Genomic DNA, 18,617 nt, shown 5'->3' with positions numbered 1-18,617 from the left:
TAGTAGCAGAGGTAAAGAAAAACTGGATTTTTGTACTTACTGTAAAATCCTTTTCTCTGAAGTTCTTCGACAGACGCCACTCCATATATCATAATCATTGGTTTATGCTCCTCCCATCAGGGATAGGACACTAGGCAGGAAAAAGCTTTACCACGCCTATGGGGGCTGTCCCCGCAGGCATAACCCCACATACTGTGCTACAGCATCTAGTTTCATTGCAAGCAGTGTTTAGAAGACAAAAACCCCATTGCACTCATAAGTAGAGGGGCGGGTGCTGCGTCTGTCGAACTTCAGAGAAAAGGCTTTTACGGTAAATACAAAAAAACAGTTTTCTCCATCGTTCATCAACAGACGCAGCTCCATATCTTCTTTAGACCATTGGGATGTCCCAAAGCAGTATTTTCATGAGGGATGGGAAGATAACGCAAAGAAGAACGTAACTCCCCAAGGGCTAAACTTAGTCAACAAGGTAATATGGAGCTCAACCAGGAACAACTGGAGCTCAATTGGCAAAAACATACACCCTTAAAGAGAACAAAAAAGATTCTCTTTAAAAACAGCAGTGGGCAAAACATTGCGGCCAAAGAAGGCATCTGAAGATGCCAACACATCACATTTGTAGAATTTTGTGAACGTATGCCCAGACGCCGCCTTGCAAACGTGCATCAGTGAGGCCTGATGGCGAAAAGCCCAAGAGGTACTCCGCGCTCTAGTAAAATGCGCCTTCACATGGAATGGAGGAACGTGACCCCTCAGCGAATAAGCCTGAACAACCGTCTGCCTGATCCATCTAGAGATGGTCGCAGCAGACGCAGCCAATCCCTTACGAGGTACCTCAGTAAGGACAAATAGAGCATCGAATTTTCGGAAAGACTCAGGTAAACCCAGATCGCCCGAACCACATCCAAAGAATGCAAGGCAATTTCCTTGAAATGCTTAGGCTTGGGACAGAGTGAAGGCAGTACAATGTCTTCATTCAAATGAAAATCAGAAACCACCTTAAGGAGAAGAGACTGATTTGGTCGGAGTACCATTTTATCTCTGTGGACCAACAAAGGTGAGCGGCATGACAACACCGCCAATTCAGATACTCTGCAGGCAGAAGTGATTGTGGGCAAAAGTGATAGCAACCACAAAGGCAACCTTCTGAGAAAATAAAAGCAGAGGAATCTCCCAAATGTTCTCAAAAGGAGGTATTTGAAGAACAGATAATACCAGATCAGATACCACGGAGGTAGCAGGGACTGTCTCGGAGGACCCATTTGGCGCATTCCCAACAGGCGTTGAAAATATATAGCCAAAACCGACACGTGGCCTTTGATAGTGCCCAAAGCCAACCCCTGTTCAACCTCTTTTTGCAGAAAGGCCAAAACCCTAGTTACTGAAAACAAGTGAGGGTGCACCTTCAGCGATTCACACCATGACATATACAATTTTCAGGTACAATGATATATCTTCCTGGAAGTCGACTTCCTAGCCTTCAGTAGCGTAGGAATCAGAATCAGAAAGACCTCTATCCCTCAACACCTGGCTTTCTACAGCCATGCCGTTAAAGCCAGCAACTGTAAAGCAGGATGGAAGATTGGACCTTGAGACAACAGATCTTCCCTGAGAGGAAGTGTCCAAGGAGCATCAGTGACCAACCTTACTAGGCCAGTCTGGAGCCACCAGAATCCCTTCCACCTCTATCCTGTGTAGAAGCCTCAGCAGGAGTTTCAGCGGAGGAAAGGCATAAATCAGCCAATACTGATCCCAAGGAGCCACCAGTGCGTCTGTGGCGTCGGCCAGAGGATCCCGAGACCTGGCTATGAACCTCCGCACCTTCTTGTTGAGAAGCAAACAGATGGACCTAGGGTGTCCCCCCACCAAACACACAGGAGATGAAACACATCCGGGTGTAGGGGCCACTCCCCCTTGATCCAACACCTGACGACTCAGGTAATCCGCTTGCCAGTTTTCCACACCTGGGATGTGCGCAGCAGAGAGTGCTGGAAAAAACAGTTCCGCCCAGGCCAGAATCTCGGCCACCTCCCTGGCCACCAAGACACTCTTGGTGCCCCCCTGATGATTGATGTAAGCCACAGCCGTGGCATTGTCTAATTGAAACCGAACCAGACAATCTTGCAGACAATTCGTCCAGTGGCTTTATTGCTCTGAGCTCCAAAACATTTATCTGCAGTTTGGACTCTTCTACGGTCCAGGTTCCCTGGGCACAGAGCTTCCCCAGTACCCTGCCACAGCCCGACAGGCTGGCGTCTGTGGTTACCACCGTCCAAAACAACGGGAGGAAGGACTTGCCCTGGCATAGTGCTGGAGAATGAAGCCACCATAATAGAGGAGATCTTGTGTTGCGACTCTGCCGAATCAAAGTGTCCAAGGACTTTGGATCCTTGTTACATTTGACAAGAATCTCTCTTTGCAAAGGTTTGGTAAGGAACTGAGCAAACGGAACCGCCTCGAAGGTTGATACCTTTAGACCCAAGGCCTGCATGCAAGTTCACAGCGAGGACAGATTGTTTGCCAACAACTGGATCACCCCCTGCAAGTTCTGCAGCTTGTCCGGGGGTAGAAAGATCCTCACCAAAGCTGAAACCAGAGTCAGGCCCAGATAATCCAGTCTCAAAGAAGGTATCAGGGCGGACTTCTTGAAGTTGATGTTCCATCCGAACTCCTGCAGGGAGCTGACAGTAATCGCCAGGTCGCTCATCAGGGCTGAATGAGAGACTGCTCTCAATAGGGAATCGTTTAGATACCCCAGTACCACAACCCCCCATTGGCGCAACAAAGCCAACACCGGGGACAATACTTTGGTACACACCCTGGGAGCGAAGGCGAGACCAAAGGGTAACGCCACAAATTGATAATGCTCTTCTGCTACGGCAAAGCGAAGGAACCGCTGGTGACCAGCGTAGATAGGGATGTGTAGATATGCTGTGTGATAGATGGTGCGCTTTATCAAAATGGTGATGTGCAATAAATGTGCAAAGAAATCACAGATGCAAATTCAAAATAAACAAAATATTATGATGCAAAATTGTGATAAATAAAGTCCCAGACACAACGTGTCTATGTGTCGGAATAACAATCCCGTGCTATAAATGTTGACAGATGGTGATGAACTCAAATGGTGACTTAAATTCCCTCCACCTGCTGGAATTCCTCCTTACCGGACGGAATAAAAGTAAGTGCTCTCCTCTGCAAAAACCAACAATCCCTGTGCTCCAACCAAAATATGTGCTCTCCACCGTGCATGCAAGGTAGCCCCGCTGGGCCTCTTACCAGATGGATATGGATAACGCACACTGCCACAAACTCTCAGAAGAGTGTATCTCTTAATCCAGATGATATTGACAGCCACTTGATTGGGTTAACCCGAAGGATCGTATCACTCAGCATAGCTTTCTGTCCCCTAGACAAAGCTCTGTGCTCCACCTGGCTGTCTGAGCACAGAGCTTTGTTGCTCTGTGCTTCTATGAACTGTGATGCCTCCAACACACGGCCATCTCCATAGAAACTTGCATGGCTTATTGTCCCCATAGACACAGGTAGCTGCCTATTTTTGCATAGATAGCTATAGCACTATGACGACTTTTTCAGCTAGCTATTGACACACTGCAACTTGTTTGGCATGCCATGGCACTCTGATCCCCTAGGTTGGCTGAAGTGATTGAAGGTTCCTGGCAACAGATCAATTCCCACCTTCCGAATCGGTGCCAACAGGGTTTGCAGGGTGGGTGGGGCATTGGCAAGGGTAGTGCCGACTACGGCACATTCACCCACACAGGTCTCCAGGGTTTTTGCATACACCATGGACGATACATGCTAGTGTAATAGCAACTTTTATCCCAATTTTGTGTAATATATGTGTCTTTGTATTCCCACCACCCGAATAAAGTTTTTCTTCATGCACCTTCTACCTTGTGAGCCAGGCTTTTGCAACCATTCCGAGAGGGTCCTTTCCCTCTCTTTCCTCTTATCACTTGTAAACCCATTAGACCTGAAACAAGGAAGTCCAAGGTCCCAGGAAGGAAGCAAAGATGTCTTTCCACCCCAGAAGCGGGCGATGGTGCCCCTTTATGCAGATGAGGATTTATCTGCAGATCCGGACTGACCGGTCTTTGATTTACCCGACCATGGCTTCTTGGAACTTCCAGAAGACCTGAACGGCTTCCCTTTTTCGTGTGACCCTGAAATACGAAAAAATCGCTTATGAGCAGTGAAGGAAGGCCCCAGCCTATCACATGGTGCCTGGCCCTTAGAGGACTGAGGAAGAAGAGTAGAGTACTCCCCCCCCCCGTAAGGCCTTTGATCAAATCGTCCAGAGAGGATCCCAAACAACCTCTCCCCCATAAAGAGAAGATCTGTCAAAGCCTTTTTGGAAGCCTGGTCCGCAGACCAGCTTTTCAACCACACCATGCGTTTAATCACAATCCCCACTCCCAACACTCTGGCCACTAGGGGAGCCGCATCCAGGGACGCATCGCACAGGGCTTGAGACATCTGGGCCATCAGTTCCAGCACCGCTGAAGGGAGCTGCTCAGCTTCCAAGTTACCCTTTAGTAACTTCACCCATTCAGTCACCGTCTGTGACACCATAACATTCACAAATATTGGTTTCAATATGGAACCCGCTAGTACATGTAGATGGCGGGACAGACTCCACTTGTCTATCCACAGAGTCCGCGAAGGCCAGGGATTCTTCCACAGGAACCACAGTATACTTATTCAGACTGGAAACTGGATGATCCACCATTGGTGGCACGGTCCACCTACTGGAAACTGCATCTGCAAAAAGATAACGGCGTTAAAAGCACTTAGGCACCACTAGCATGTTCATTGACAATATCGTCAAAAAGCTACGGACAAGGAAAAACTGATTTTCTGTATTTTGGGGAACCAAAAAACAGCTGCGATCCCGACACTGTAGCTTCATCTGCCAATTTTAAAGTTTTCCACACAAACTATAACTGCTTCCACCAATGCGCATTCACACGTGGCAGCAGACGAGGTCCTCTTCCCCATCAGAACTGCTAAGACACCGACCCCTCAGGGTGGGGTGCGTCTGCGGGGCCATATCTGCCTCAGAATCTGAGGAAACTACAGAGGGAGGCGAAGGCAGAGGACATTTGCGGCTAGCAACACTTTTACATACAAAAACAACCTTTGACACCAGGCTTTCCAAGACTGCTGTAATCGCAGACAGGGGCGTTCCGCAGCCACTTCTAGGGGGGCTATAGGTGAAATAGTACCCTGGGACTCCATTTTACACTAAGATGAAAATAATGCAGTGTCACTTTAAAAGTCGCTAAATCTCGATCCCACTGCTAAATTAGCAATTAACAATCCGATAGCAGAGTGGGTGACAAAACCTACAGGGGACCCCAGAAACGCTACCAAACCGCTCAGGAGACTGCCAGCATGTTCTTGGGAAACAAAGTAAAATTATCTGCCACAGGAAATGACAAGCACAGCCTGTCATAGCTAGATTTCTGTGTTACATGCCATTCGCCTGTCCAGCATTGTGGACTACAAGAAAATAACCGCTCCATGCATTCCTATGGGGAGAGAACAAAAAAATGGCTGCCCATGCATTTCAATGGGAGAAAAGAAAGCGTGAATCTACAGCAAAATGGTGGCCCCCCACGGCGCACCATGCGGGGTCCCAGACAAAAGGCATCAGAGGGTCCCTAGGAAGGGACCCCATCAGGATAAGGTCACCCCCGCAGAAAAATGCCATCGCGGCCGCAATATTTCCACCCCCCCCCCCCCCCAAGGTGGGTAGGGAAAAGTACTTGGAGTGGGTAGGCCTAACATCCCAGAGGCCAGGGGAACCGAGGGAGCCCCGAGGGTTCGACTACTACAGGACGGGGGCCCACGTCCACCTTTAAACCACCAGATAATAGGGGGGGGGCAGTTTTACTCACCATACCACGGTACCAGGTGGGCGCCACTCCGAACAGTCCACCTCCCACCCGGGGTGAGGGTGCTGCCAGCGCGGGGGTATGCTGCGACTCAGGGCGTTCCAGGTCGATCGCATCCCAGTGAGACTTGTCCACTAACAGGCTCTTCCCCATCCATCAGGACTCTGTAGTGGACTATAACCTGCTCACGCTCGCTGGCCAGGCTGGGAGACCATAAGGATCTAAAATATCCAGACTGAAACCACAGCCGGCTGTTGCTTGTAGTTCTCCAGGAACTCTAACTAGTAAAAAATAATTAAAAAATCACAAATAACAAATTTCCCTATTATTAGCTAAGACCGAAGACCCAGCAGGGAACTAGGTACTATTCCTAAACTAAGCAGAAAAACTAGATGTAGCAGAGTGTGGGGTTATGTCTGCAGGGACAGCCCCCATAGGCATGGTAAAGCTTTTTCCTGCCTGGTGTCCTATTCCTGATGGGAGGAGCATAACCCAATGGTCTAAAGAAGATATGGAGCTGCCTCTGTCGAACGATAGAGAAAGATGTCCATTTACCTAGGATGATAGCAGAAAACAGAGGCATGCTGGTAAGAAGGAGGGGTTATCCTGGACTGGCCTACAATTTTTTTGCCAATGTTCAATCCCCTTGTAGGTGGCAATATAACCCCAAGTTTTAAAGAGTAACTCCATTTTTGTGGAGAACAAAAACAAACCCCTCTGGGGGATCAATGTACATTGCAGGGATTGTAACATTTTAATTTTGTAGCAGATTCCTAACTTTTTTTACTGTGAAAAAGGGCTCTTTTTGTCACCAGACTGATCACATACTTATTTTGAAAGGGAGGGTCTGGTTCATTATTAATCAGCTTTCTGTGTTCTAATGATGCAAGCTGAGGTGTCTGCATTCCTTTAGAAGCGATTAACCCTTTGGGAGTATCTCACCATAACTTATACAGCCTAAAATCTGAATTTCATCATAGTCCAGACTTCTGGAAAAATCAGCGAGCCACACAACATAAGTAGAAGTGATATAGAACACCACATCAAGGTTGCAATATTGTGTTGAATTTTACACCTAATTACAGCACTGCAGATTGAAAAGGAAAGGTAATTTTTTTAATAACATTAAGGTGTTACTAAACCCAGGAGCCTGCATTCACTATATCTGGTCTACAACAGTACACAGAACATGGAAATGCATTTATTTTAGTAAATATAAACTGCTAAATACCTTTTCTTATCAGTAGTATATAGCAGTTTTGTGACTTCTATCAGTGTCCGGTTGAGCACTGGTTAAAGCTTGTAGGAGTTTCCATTCTTGTCTGACTGTCCTATGAGGCTGCAGGACCCTGACCCTCTGTCTGAACAGTGCCGATTGTCCCTGTCCCTCTCTAGCAATACACTCCAAACTGAGAAAGAACAGAGTGCCCCAAGGCTCTGTACTATCAAGAGATGGATTGGGGACTGTGGAAGAAGGGGAGCATCAGAGAAGACAGGATCAAACTGCCTTTTTACACAATGCAAAGGATTACCCCTTAGGTTCCACAGCGAGTTTAACAAGTATGCTTTACTGCATATACAGACTGATTTTACTGTTGTGGGTTTAGTAATACAACATGGTTTGCGTTGCAATTATTTAATTTGCTATTTTTTTTTGCAGACAAAAGTGGAGTTACGTTTAAGACGGTTTCACTCCACAGGCGAGAAAGGAAAATAAAATCCACTTTGAAAAAGAATGAAAACAATGTGTTAATGTTTCCTAATGTACAAGGCTTACAGCTTTGGGAAGAACTTTAAACATCTGTCAATATCAACATCTGTGTAACAATATGGTATGAATACTTTGGTAGAAGACAAATGTGAATGTACCCTATAAAGAGCTATGTAATGTGTCCAAGCTATACAAACAATAGAAATACATCAGTATGGCATAAACCTTCTCATTTAAATAGTTTTATGCAAGGATCCTACATTATAAAAACATGACATGTTAACTTCAAAACACTTTGTACAAAATAATTTTAGGGTTGCAATAAAAAGCCCACTTCTACTGAACAATATTATAACTGGGCTGTTTCGAATAACTAGCAAGTACCAATAAGGAGCTACTTTGAGCAAGTAGCACAGGGGTGTCAAACTCAATTTAATCGCAGGCCGCATCAGCATTATGATTGCCCTGAAAAGGGCCAGTTGTATCTGTTAGACTAGATGTCCAGAGCATTCTCTACCCTTACATAAGACGTTAGGAGCCTCTCCACTATCAGAAGTTGAGTACCCCACCCTCCCTTACATCACATTGCACCCCCATTGCCTTGTGATGCTGCTGGGAAGAAGCTGGAGGCAATGCTGGAAAGCAGAAGGTGCAGGATCTAGAGGAGGTCCAAAGGAGGGCTGGAGCTCTTCTGCAGCTGCAGGAGAGGTGTGAGGGCCACATTAAATGGCCTGGAGAAAAGTCTCTGCAGTGTCTTGTTTGCAGAGTTCAGGCAAAAATCACAGCAGGATACAGCAGTGCAGAACTCTTAGAAAGCCTGTATATTGTCCCCTTGGAATAACAATGTGTTTATGTACTTACCACAACAGGCTCTACTATTGTTCTATACAAGGTTCCCACACGTATATTTCGACAAATCACAATGATACTTTCACAGTTTCCATAGCCCGCTGGTAAAGGATCACTCGGAACATCTGACTGGGCAACCTTACGGCGCTTAACAGGCGTATTCGTGACAGAATTGCCAAACTGTGGGGGAAAAAAAAAATAAAAAATTCGTACCACGGCTACCACAAATATTTTGTCTTACTAGGCACTGAAATGGAGAACAGATCGATGCTGTATCTATCTTTACAAACTTAAAAATGAATTTCAGTCAAATTCTAAGCCTAAACCTACTACCACCCCCTACTCTACAGCTACACTATCTACCATGTAAAGGTAAAGATGTCTATACCTGCTAATTCTGAAGCCGCTATAGTACGGTTCCAGCGCCAGCTTCGGTGTAGAAAAGAGGCAGCGACAATGGCTGCAGAGCATGGGCAATGATATTACCCAGAGGCTTACTACAGGGCATGCATTGCCAGCTGTCCCTTCTCTACACTGAAGCCGGCACTGAGACCCAATCATGTGACTGGACCAGAGCGACTAAGACACCTTTTCTTTTACTGGGTATCTAGAATAGTCTTAGAATTTATTTATTTTATTTATTTCAGGTTCTTATATAGCGCTGTCAATTTACGCAGCGTTTTACATATACATTGCACATTCACATCAGTCCCTGCCCTCAAGGAGCTTACAATCTAAGGTCCCTAACTCACATTCATACATAAATAATAGGGCCAATTTTATACAGGATCCAATTAACCTACCAGCATGTCTTTGGAGTGTGGAAGGAAACCAGAGTACCCGGAGGAAACCCACGCAGGCACAGGGAGAACATGCAAACTCCAGGCAGGTAGTGTCGTGGTTGGAATTCGAACCAGTGACCCTCTTGCTGCTAGGTGAATGTGCTAACCACTACACCATTATGCGGCCCATAGGGTAGTAATGGGTTTAGACTTAGTTAGAATTTGACTAATTCCAATTTAAAGCCCAACAAACAACAAGAAAGCCAAGGCAAACAACATTTAAATAGTGCATTGTGCATCAATTACCTAACTCCTTAGTCTTGATTCCAAACACTTCTTTCCAAGCCATCTTGCTGATGGATCAAGATCACACTTTCCTCTATGAGTCAAGCTAATTTCCTGCCCTGGAGACCAAGCATTTTTCTACGCTCCCTCCCTTTATGCAAACCAATTCCCCTAACTGGCCCAGGAGTTTTCTGCCTCTGGAGCCTAATCAGAATTAATGCCGCCAAAAGAAGGTGTGCACAAAACACAGGCAGTGATGTGAACACCAGGAGGAGGACCCCAGAAGTAGGCAGATGAGAGAAGGATCGTTACTTGACCCTGGCTTTGGGTAATTGAAATGGACATTTGGAGAGTTTTGTTATTTTTTTTTTTTTTTTTAATACCAGCGATTAGTTAGAAGGGGGGTGGGTTGGGGGTGCCAATATTCTAAATTTGGTCCTAAGCCTTTGCAGCCACTAACGTATGACATGGAAGCAAAACGTGGGATTTTTGTTTGCCCGTATATCTTTTTTTATAACCAGTTCAGAAAATACCAATTTAAGCAGTATTAAACCCAAAACCAAAAATGTAATATATTGGAGGAGGAGGGGTAAATGTACCAGCAGATTTAAATACACTAACAAATCAAAGCCAAACTCCAGCTCACACTTCAGTTACAGCGAACTTTCTTTTCCTCTTGGGATAAAGGTTTTACATGAATAAAAGCTAATCAATGTATGCACCGTCAGCAATAAATGGCTTGTCTCAGCTCTGTAAACTGATACATCTGGAAGAGAACTTGTTCTTTTAAAACATCACCAAATATAAAAGAAAAAAAGTAAGCATAAAAAAAAACAAATGCAGTCATCACATCAAAAAATTGGTACGCTGGATTAAAATAAATGTTTGCTTTTGGGTTTAATACTACTTTATTTTGCCACAAATGCAACGTCTTTGTGACTTCTTTTGAGCTTGAAAGTACATCTTTTTTTCTGTATACTAATTTCATCAGTCCTAATGTAATGTAATGGATATGAACAAAGGCAGAATTGTTGGGTGACTAGACTGTACAGTGCACTTGGAAAGAATTACAGCGCTTCACTTTTTCTACATTTTGTTATGTAACAGCCGTATTCCAAAATATTTTTCTTCAAAATTCTACAAACAATACCCCATAATGACAATGTGAAAGAAGTGGGTTTGAAATCTTTGCAAATGTATTAAAAATAAAAATCACATGTACATAAGTATTTACAGCTATTACTCAATACTTTGTTAAACACTACTGGCATCAATTACAGCCTCAAGTATTTTGGAGTATGATGCTAAAAACTTGGCACACCTATATTTGGACAGTTTCTCCCATTCATTCAACAGGTTGGATGGGGAGAGTCTGTGCACAGCAATTTTCAGATCTCTCCAGAGATTGTCTGTCAGGTTGAAGTCTGGACTCTGGCTGGGCCACTCGAGAACATTCAAAGAGTTGTCCCATAGCCACTCCTTTTGTTATCTTGGCTGTGTGCTTAGGGTTGTCGTCCATTTGGATGATGAACCTTTGCCCCAGCCTGAGGTCCAGAGCGCTCTGGAGCAGGTTTTATCAAGGATGTCTTTGTACATTGCTGCATTCATCTTTTCCTCGATCCTGACTGGTCTCAAAGTTCCTTCCGCTGAAAAACATCCCCACAGCATGATGCTGCCACCACCATGCTTCACTGTAGGGATGGTATTGGCCAGGTGATGAGCGGCGCCTGGATTCCTCCAGACATGACACTTGCCATTTAGGCTAAAGAGTTCAATCTTTGTTTCATCAGACCAAAGAATTTTGTTTCTCATGGTCAGAGTCCTTCACGTGCCTTTTGGCAAACTCCAGGTGGGCTGTCATGTGCCTTTTACAGGGGAGTGGCTTCCGCCTGGCCACTCTACCATACAGGCCTGATTGGTGGAGCACTGCAGAGATGGTTCTTCTGGAAGGTTCTCCTCTCCCCACAGAGTAACGCTGGAGCTCTGTCAGAGTAACCATTGGGTTCTTGGTCACCTCCCTGACGAAGGTCCTGGAGGTTCCAAACGTCTCATTTATGAATGATGGAGGCCACTGTGCTCATTGGAACCTTCAATGCTGCAGACAATTTTTTGTAACCTTCCCCAGATCTGTGCCTGGATACAATCCTGTCTCAGAGGTCTACAGACAATTCCTTGGACTTCATGGCTTGGTTTGCGCTCTGACATGCACTGTTAACTGTGGGACCTTACATAGACAGGTGTGTGTCTTTCCAAACCATGTCCAATTACCTAAATTTACAACAGGTGGACCCCAATCAAATTGTAGAAACATTTCAAGAATAATCAGTGAAAACAGGATGAACCTGAGCTCAATTTCGAGTGTCACAGTGAAGAAAAAATGTGAAAAAAGTGAAGCGCTCTGAATACTTTTCAGATACACTGTATGATAACCATGGCTGCCCCCACTGATACACTGGGGGGGGGGGAAGAAAAACAGGTACCTGGTAACTTTTTCTAACAAGTCTTCCATGGCAGTGTGAGAGATAGGGTCCTCCCACCTGAAACAGGAAACACAATAGTCCACCATTATAAAAATGTCAGGAACCCTCAGTAAGCTTATAAATCCGCCAAAATTTTTGTATGGTTGTTTACGGAGGGAACGAGTGCTGCCCTGGAAGACTTCTTAGAAAACAAATTACCAGGCACCTAACTCTGTTTCCTTTAATCGCCTTCCAGGGCAGCATCTGAGAGGATATATTAAGCAATAAGGTCTAGAGCATCTTGCAATCAAATGTCTGGTCCTGATTGGACAGCTGGTCGATGCGGTAATGCCTTGCGAAGGTATTGAAGCTCAACCATGTTGCTGCCCCGGCCTTTTCTGAGCTTGAGGATGCCCAACCAAGCTCTGGCCAAGTGGGCTTTGACTCTGCTCAGTGGGGCAAGGTTTTGTGCTTGGTAGGCTGCCTGTATAGCAAGCTTTATTCATCTGGCTATCGTACTATTCGAGGCCAGCTTTCCTTTGTTGACTCCTGCATAGAGAAGGAATAATGTAGTTTGGCGCCAGTCCTTAGTCCTCTCAAGGTAAGCTATGAGAATTTTTCTTACATCTAGCTTGTTGTATGTGTCTTTTCTTGCTATCCATCAAACCTGGAAGGGAGGGGATAACCACATTCTGTGTCCTGTGGAAAGCTGAAGAGATTTTTGGTACAAAAAGCTGAGTCTGGGTTGAAGATTATCTTTTCTGTCTAAATCAGACAGTAGGGTTCTATCCTAGATAGGGCCTGTATTTCGCTTACTTTTCTGGCAGACACAAGGACCACCAGGAGTACGTTTTTTAGCGTAAGGTATCTATCTAAGAATTCCTCCAGTGGTTCAAAAGGTGGAGAGAGGAATCCTTTCAGCACCGTGGAAAAGTGCCACGTCAGCACTTCTGCTGAGGGTCTAGCTCTTTTGAACGGGAAAAGGAGTCTTCTTAGGAGTGGATCACCAGCTAACCTGATGTCCAGTCAGGAATATAGAGCCGCCACTAGGACCTTCAAAGTATTATGGGAACACTTTTTGTTGAAGTTTTTGTCCCAAAAAAAAAAAGCATAACAAATATATTAGAGATAATTCATTAAATAGTGATTATTATAGTAAAAATGTAAAAGTAAAAGTCCAAAAAAAAAGTCCACGTGAATGTGCAAAGGTGATATGATTAATAAAAATGGTGTCATAGATGTGAAATCCCAACACAAGATCCACCATTAAGTGCAGTGGCCGCTCACCTCAATGATGGATAAATAAAGCTTTTATCAAGGATATTCAATCATCCGTGTAGCAGCTCAAAGAATGGGTTCTAGCGCTACTCCAAAAGGTGATCTCCTGAAATGTCTTAATGCAGAGGGTGCACACATGTACAAAAAACACAGAATGTCCATTACAACACTGTTCACCCAATCCTAAATGCTGGATAGCTTGTGGATGAAATAGAAAAAATGAAGGATGGCGCTCAGGTATGTATATTGCTGACAATTAGCCCCAATGGAAACTTGAATAGAGAGTCTGATAAAAATGTATTGAATGGATCCACAATGGTGAAGAAATATATTAAAATAAATCATCCTACCAGTCCATGAAGCCTCTGTGTGTCACAGCTGCCTGTGACAGGAATCCCTGATGTGGGTCCCGAAGGGAGGGAGAAGGCTAGCAGCCGGAAGGAAGAAGCAGAGTAGGTGGATGGAAGAGAGGAGTAATTGTCAGCAATATACATACCTGAGCGCCATCCTTCATTTTTTCTAAATCATCCATGTAAGTCCTATAATAGCATTGGCTCAGATGGAATGGAGAGGTGGCTAGGTCACCAGACGTATCTGAAGTAATATCTCGTTGGTGGTTTGCTCATATAAAAACAAATGAGAGCTCCATAGTGTAGTATATCAAGTGATGTTTAATAGAAAAACAATAGTAACCTACATTATCAGTAAGACAAGATGAACATAAACACGGACCGCTGGGGGGGCGTGGCCGGGATGTAGACGGCGCCGGACGTGTGTTAGCAGAGCTCTCCACCATCCTGATCTTATCCGGCTCCATCCACGGCCCCTGTGCCTCGGATCGCGGCGGTTTTGCCCTCCTCCGCATCGGGCACAGGTGGGGCACGGATGCCGGGGAGAAAATCCCGGGTTTCAGCACCGACCCCGCGGCCTAAACGAGCGGTCCCGCCGCGAGGCGCGAAAGCGGCCGCCGCCATCTTGCAGGTCCAGGCCTCATCTTCTTCCTCTGCAGCCACAGGCGCCCAGGCCTTCTTGAAGTCGGGAAAGATGTCCGCGGGGGCCGGGGACCCTCCTCTGGCACAGCCTATGGACTCAGGTACCGGGGGGTCTCTGCCGGGGACCGCTGGTCAGACTGGGGGGTCGCATGGAGGGGGGGATATTACTGCTCCCATACTGGCTGCTATAGACGCCTCAAAAACTGCCCTGATGCTCCGGATTGACCATCTGGCCTCTGAATGTACCCTAATCCGCCATGATCTGGATAAAATCAGGGGGCGCTTGACTGAGACTGGGGGCAGGGTGTCTGAGGTGGAGGATGTCACCGCTTCCCATTCGGCACAAATCATTGCCATGCAGGCCCAGGTGAATGCTTTGGCGGACAAGATGGAGGATGCTGAGAACCGACAGCGTCGCAACAATATCAGGGTGGTCGGCTTGCCAGAGAAGGCTGAGGGATCTAATTCTACATTGTTTGCTGAGAAGTTCTTTTGTGATCTACTCAAATTGCCTCCCCCTCCCCCGACATATGTGGTGGAGAGGGCCCATAGGGTTCCCACGGGACCTCGGCCGCCCGGGGCCCCCCCGCGCCCGTTTCTGGTCCGCTTTTTGAACTTCCGTGACAGGGATCGTATCCTCTCTGAGGCCAGGAAACAGGAGGAATTGCAGTTTGAGAACAGCAAGATAATGTTATTTCCTGACTTCTCTGTGGAAACGCAGAAGAAACGCAGATACTTTACTGAAGTGCGCAAACTCCTGAGAACCAAGGGCCTGAAATATGGCATGATGTACCCGAGCCGCCTGCGTGTGGATTACAAGGGATCTGTCCTTTTCTTCAATTCGGCGGGGGAGGCTGCTGACTGGTTGGACTCCATTTAATTTCCTCTGCTGCACCTGCTCTCTTGGATGATATGGGGCTCTTGGGGCCCTGCTGCACTGTACTCCCTATTTGCAGCTCCTGTCTACGCACGGTCTGACTCCTCAATTGCTGCTGGGGGGACATCTATGGTTCCTGTATTGTTGATCCTGCCCTGAAGTTTCCTGGGTTGCCCTGGGCTGGATCCATGCTTCTATTCCTGGGGCTGTGGAATGGTCTACAGGTCATTGGAGCTCTGTGTGCTACACGTTGTTGAACTGACATTTTTCTCTTTTTTTGTTTTGACTCTATTTTTCCTCCCTTTAGGTTTTTTTTCCTTTTTTTTTTGAGGAATGACTATCTAGCGGCCCCCCCTTTTTTGGGGCTGCCTTTGGTGGACACGAGTAACGCCGGCTGCGGTTTTTATGTTGCAGCCATGCCTTTAAAATTTTTGCTGGGTTTTGGGATTAGGCTGGGTACCCTGTTGCACTTTTTTTTGTTCCAGGTTTGGGTATCACAGCAGGGATGTTTTTTTGTTTTTGGCTCCAGGCTCCATCCGGTGGTCACTGTTCTTTTTTACTTATGTGTCTGTATTGCTGAATGTCTGGATGGAGTTGGGGGATCAGGTTGGTCCTCGGGCTGTGCTTGGTCCTCCGGCTCCCTCCTGCTATGTGTCCCTCTGCTGTTCTATGGCTGAGCTACTTAAAATCATGTCATGGAATGTGCGGGGTCTCAATGACAAGGTGAAACGCACAGCCATTTTTAGGTATATTAAATCTGTTCAACCGCATGTTATCCTCCTCCAGGAGACGCATTTGGATGGGAGCAGGGTGCTTGCCTTGAAGAGGCCTTGGATTCAGAGGATCTTCAACGCCACGTACTCCACGTATGCCCGTGGGGTGTCTATTTTGCTGGGAAGAAATGCACCCTGCTCGATTCAAAAGGTAATTACGGATCCTGGCGGACGGTATGTTATTGTTCTCCTGGAGATTTTTCACCGGCAGGTGGTATTGGTGAGTGTCTACTTACCTCCCCCGTTCCACTCTCAGATTCTGGTGGATCTCCTGGTGACCTTGGCCCCTTATATGCATCTTCCTCTAATTATGGCGGGGGATTTCAATGCTGTTCTGGACGTCGGGCTGGACTCCTCTAACCCGGGTAGACTGTCGTCTCCTGAACTGGTGTCCTGGTCTTCCGCGGCTCAGCTTACGGAGCTGTGGCGCTGGAAAAACCCTGGGGTACGTGGCTACTCCTGTTGGTCTGGGGTGCACAGAACGGCGTCCAGGATAGATCTGGCTTTTGCTAATGGGCCTTGTCTTGCTTTGGTCCAGGATGCTACATATTTGGCGGGTGGCCTCTCTGATCACAACCCACTGCTGCTGACTCTGCGGGTGGAACTAGGGGTGCATGGCGCCTTTCGCCGGGTTGGCTGCAAACTGACAAGGTGATGCAGCAGGTGGAGCCCCAGATGCCTACATATTGGGAAGATAATGCCTCGTCCACGGCAGGGGTGGTCCTGTGGGATGCTTTCAAAGCGGTTATGCGGGGTCATTACATCTCTGCGATTAAGGCATCTCGTAGGGAGGCTAATGCTGACAGGGAAGCTGTTCTGCTGGAGGTCCGTAGGTTGGAGGATGAATACTCGGCCACTCCGGGACCGGCGGCCTAAGCGGCCCTGGAGGAGGCCAGGAGGCGTTTGGCTTTGTTGGATACTGATTTTGCGCATGCCAGCCTTAAACATAGAGCGGAGTCACTTTTTGAGAAGGGAGACAAGAATGGTAAGCTTTTGGCCTTTTTGGTGGCAGATCAGAGGGCTTCGGTAAGTGTTCCGTGCATCCAGTCTAGTTCAGGGGAACTGGTTAGGGACCCGGGGGAGATCTCCCGGGTCTTTATGGATTACTACTCTGACACCTATTCCCCCCTACCTGCATATGACCTGGAGGAGTTGGAGCGCCTTTTATCTGGTTTGCCGGTTCCGGTCTTGGAGGGTGAGGACAGTGCGTGGCTGGACAATGACATCACGTTGAAGGAAATAGAGAGAGCCATCTCATCCTTTCCCTCCAATAAATCGCCGGGCCCTGATGGGTTCCCGGTGGAGTGGTATCGGCAGTACTCAGACTCCCTGGCTCCCAGGCTCCAGGCATTGTATGCTGCGTGTTTCGATCAGGGGGCCCTGCCGGGTTCCATGCTCGAGGCGTATGTTGTTCTCCTGCCCAAGCCGGGGAAGGATCACACCCTGTGTTCCTCCTACCGCCCCATTGCCTTACTCAATGTGGATCTCAAGATACTCACGAAGGTCTTGGCTACTAGGCTGGCGGTGGTCTTGCCTTCCCTGGTGGACATTGATCAGACCGGGTTTATGCCGGGCAAGTCCACGGACACCAACCTTCGACGTCTGTTTACTCATTTGCAGGTGTCCCATGCATCCGTTGGCACTAGGGTGGTGGTGTCCTTGGACATTGCCAAGGCCTTCGACACGGTGGATTGGGGGTACATGGGGGTGGTGCTGAGGCGCATGGGGTTTGGTCCTAAATTTTGCAAGTGGATTTCCCTTTTGTATTCCTCCCCGCGTATGGCGTTGAAGATTGGATCTTCCCTGTCTTCATTTTTTGCAGTGGGTAGGAGGACTAGGCAGGGCTGCCCTCTTTCGCCCTTTTTGTTCTCTCTGATGATTGAACCCTTGGCTATTGCATTGCGTGCATCTCCGGAGGTGGGAGCTCTGGAAGTGGGCTCCATTAAGGAGTGCCTGGCACTTTATGCGGATGATATGCTTTTATTTTTGAAGGATCCCAATGCTTCTCTGCGGGCGGTATTCAATATCCTAGACACTTTTGCAAAGTTTTCCGGCCTAAGGGTGAATTGGGATAAATCCACTATGCTCCCTATTGATCCTGGTGCCATTGCTGCAGCTGATGGGACGCTACCATTGAAATGGGTGACGGAGTTCACCTACCTGGGAGTCAGGGTGTCGGCGAGGGTGGCGGATTATCTTACTCTGAATCTTAACCCACTGCTGGAGGTCTTTAAACGCAGGGCGGAGGTGTGGCGCGACTTACCTTTGTCGGTTCTGGGGCGCATTAACTTGGTGAAAATGAAACTTCTCCCTGTCTTTCTATACTTCCTTAGAAATTCCCCGGTGTGGGTCCCGCGTTCTTTCTTCCGCCGCGTTCATGGCCTGATAGGTTCCTTTATTTGGGGTACCTCTCCTCCTAGAATTGGTCTGCAGGTGTTGCAGGAGCCCTGGGGTCAGGGGGGATTGGCTTTACCTGATCTTTATAAATATTTCCTGGCTGGGCAGGGGGTGGTGGCGCGACGCTGGCTTGCAGGGGACGATGGGGACTCCGCCACGGTGCAGGAGGCGGCTGTTTTGGGCTCCTACGAGAGTCTTCGCCTTTTACTGCATCGAGGGTCCAGGGCTACATTTCAGCTGACAGGAACGATGCGTTCTACCATCAAAGCTTGGGAACAGATGCAGGTGCTGGT

The 18,617-nt window shown here is 47.1% G+C and overlaps 1 protein-coding gene across 1 annotated transcript in view; it reads right to left on the bottom strand.

The window, feature by feature from the left end:
• The window catches only part of SENP6 (SUMO specific peptidase 6), a gene marked incomplete at its 3' end in the record, with an annotated part of 259,644 nt that overhangs the window by 135,834 nt on the left and 105,193 nt on the right, over positions 1–18,617 (bottom strand). Inside the window, 1 exon segment of the mRNA XM_082250891.1 lies at positions 8,494–8,661. Within this exon segment, the coding sequence (XP_082107017.1) occupies positions 8,494–8,661 (168 nt within the window).

Source organism: Pelophylax lessonae, assembly GCF_965119305.1.
Source record: "Pelophylax lessonae genome assembly, chromosome: 3".
In the NCBI taxonomy this organism is placed as follows: Eukaryota; Metazoa; Chordata; class Amphibia; order Anura; family Ranidae; genus Pelophylax; species Pelophylax lessonae.
This window is presented reverse-complemented; position numbering and strand designations above follow the sequence as displayed.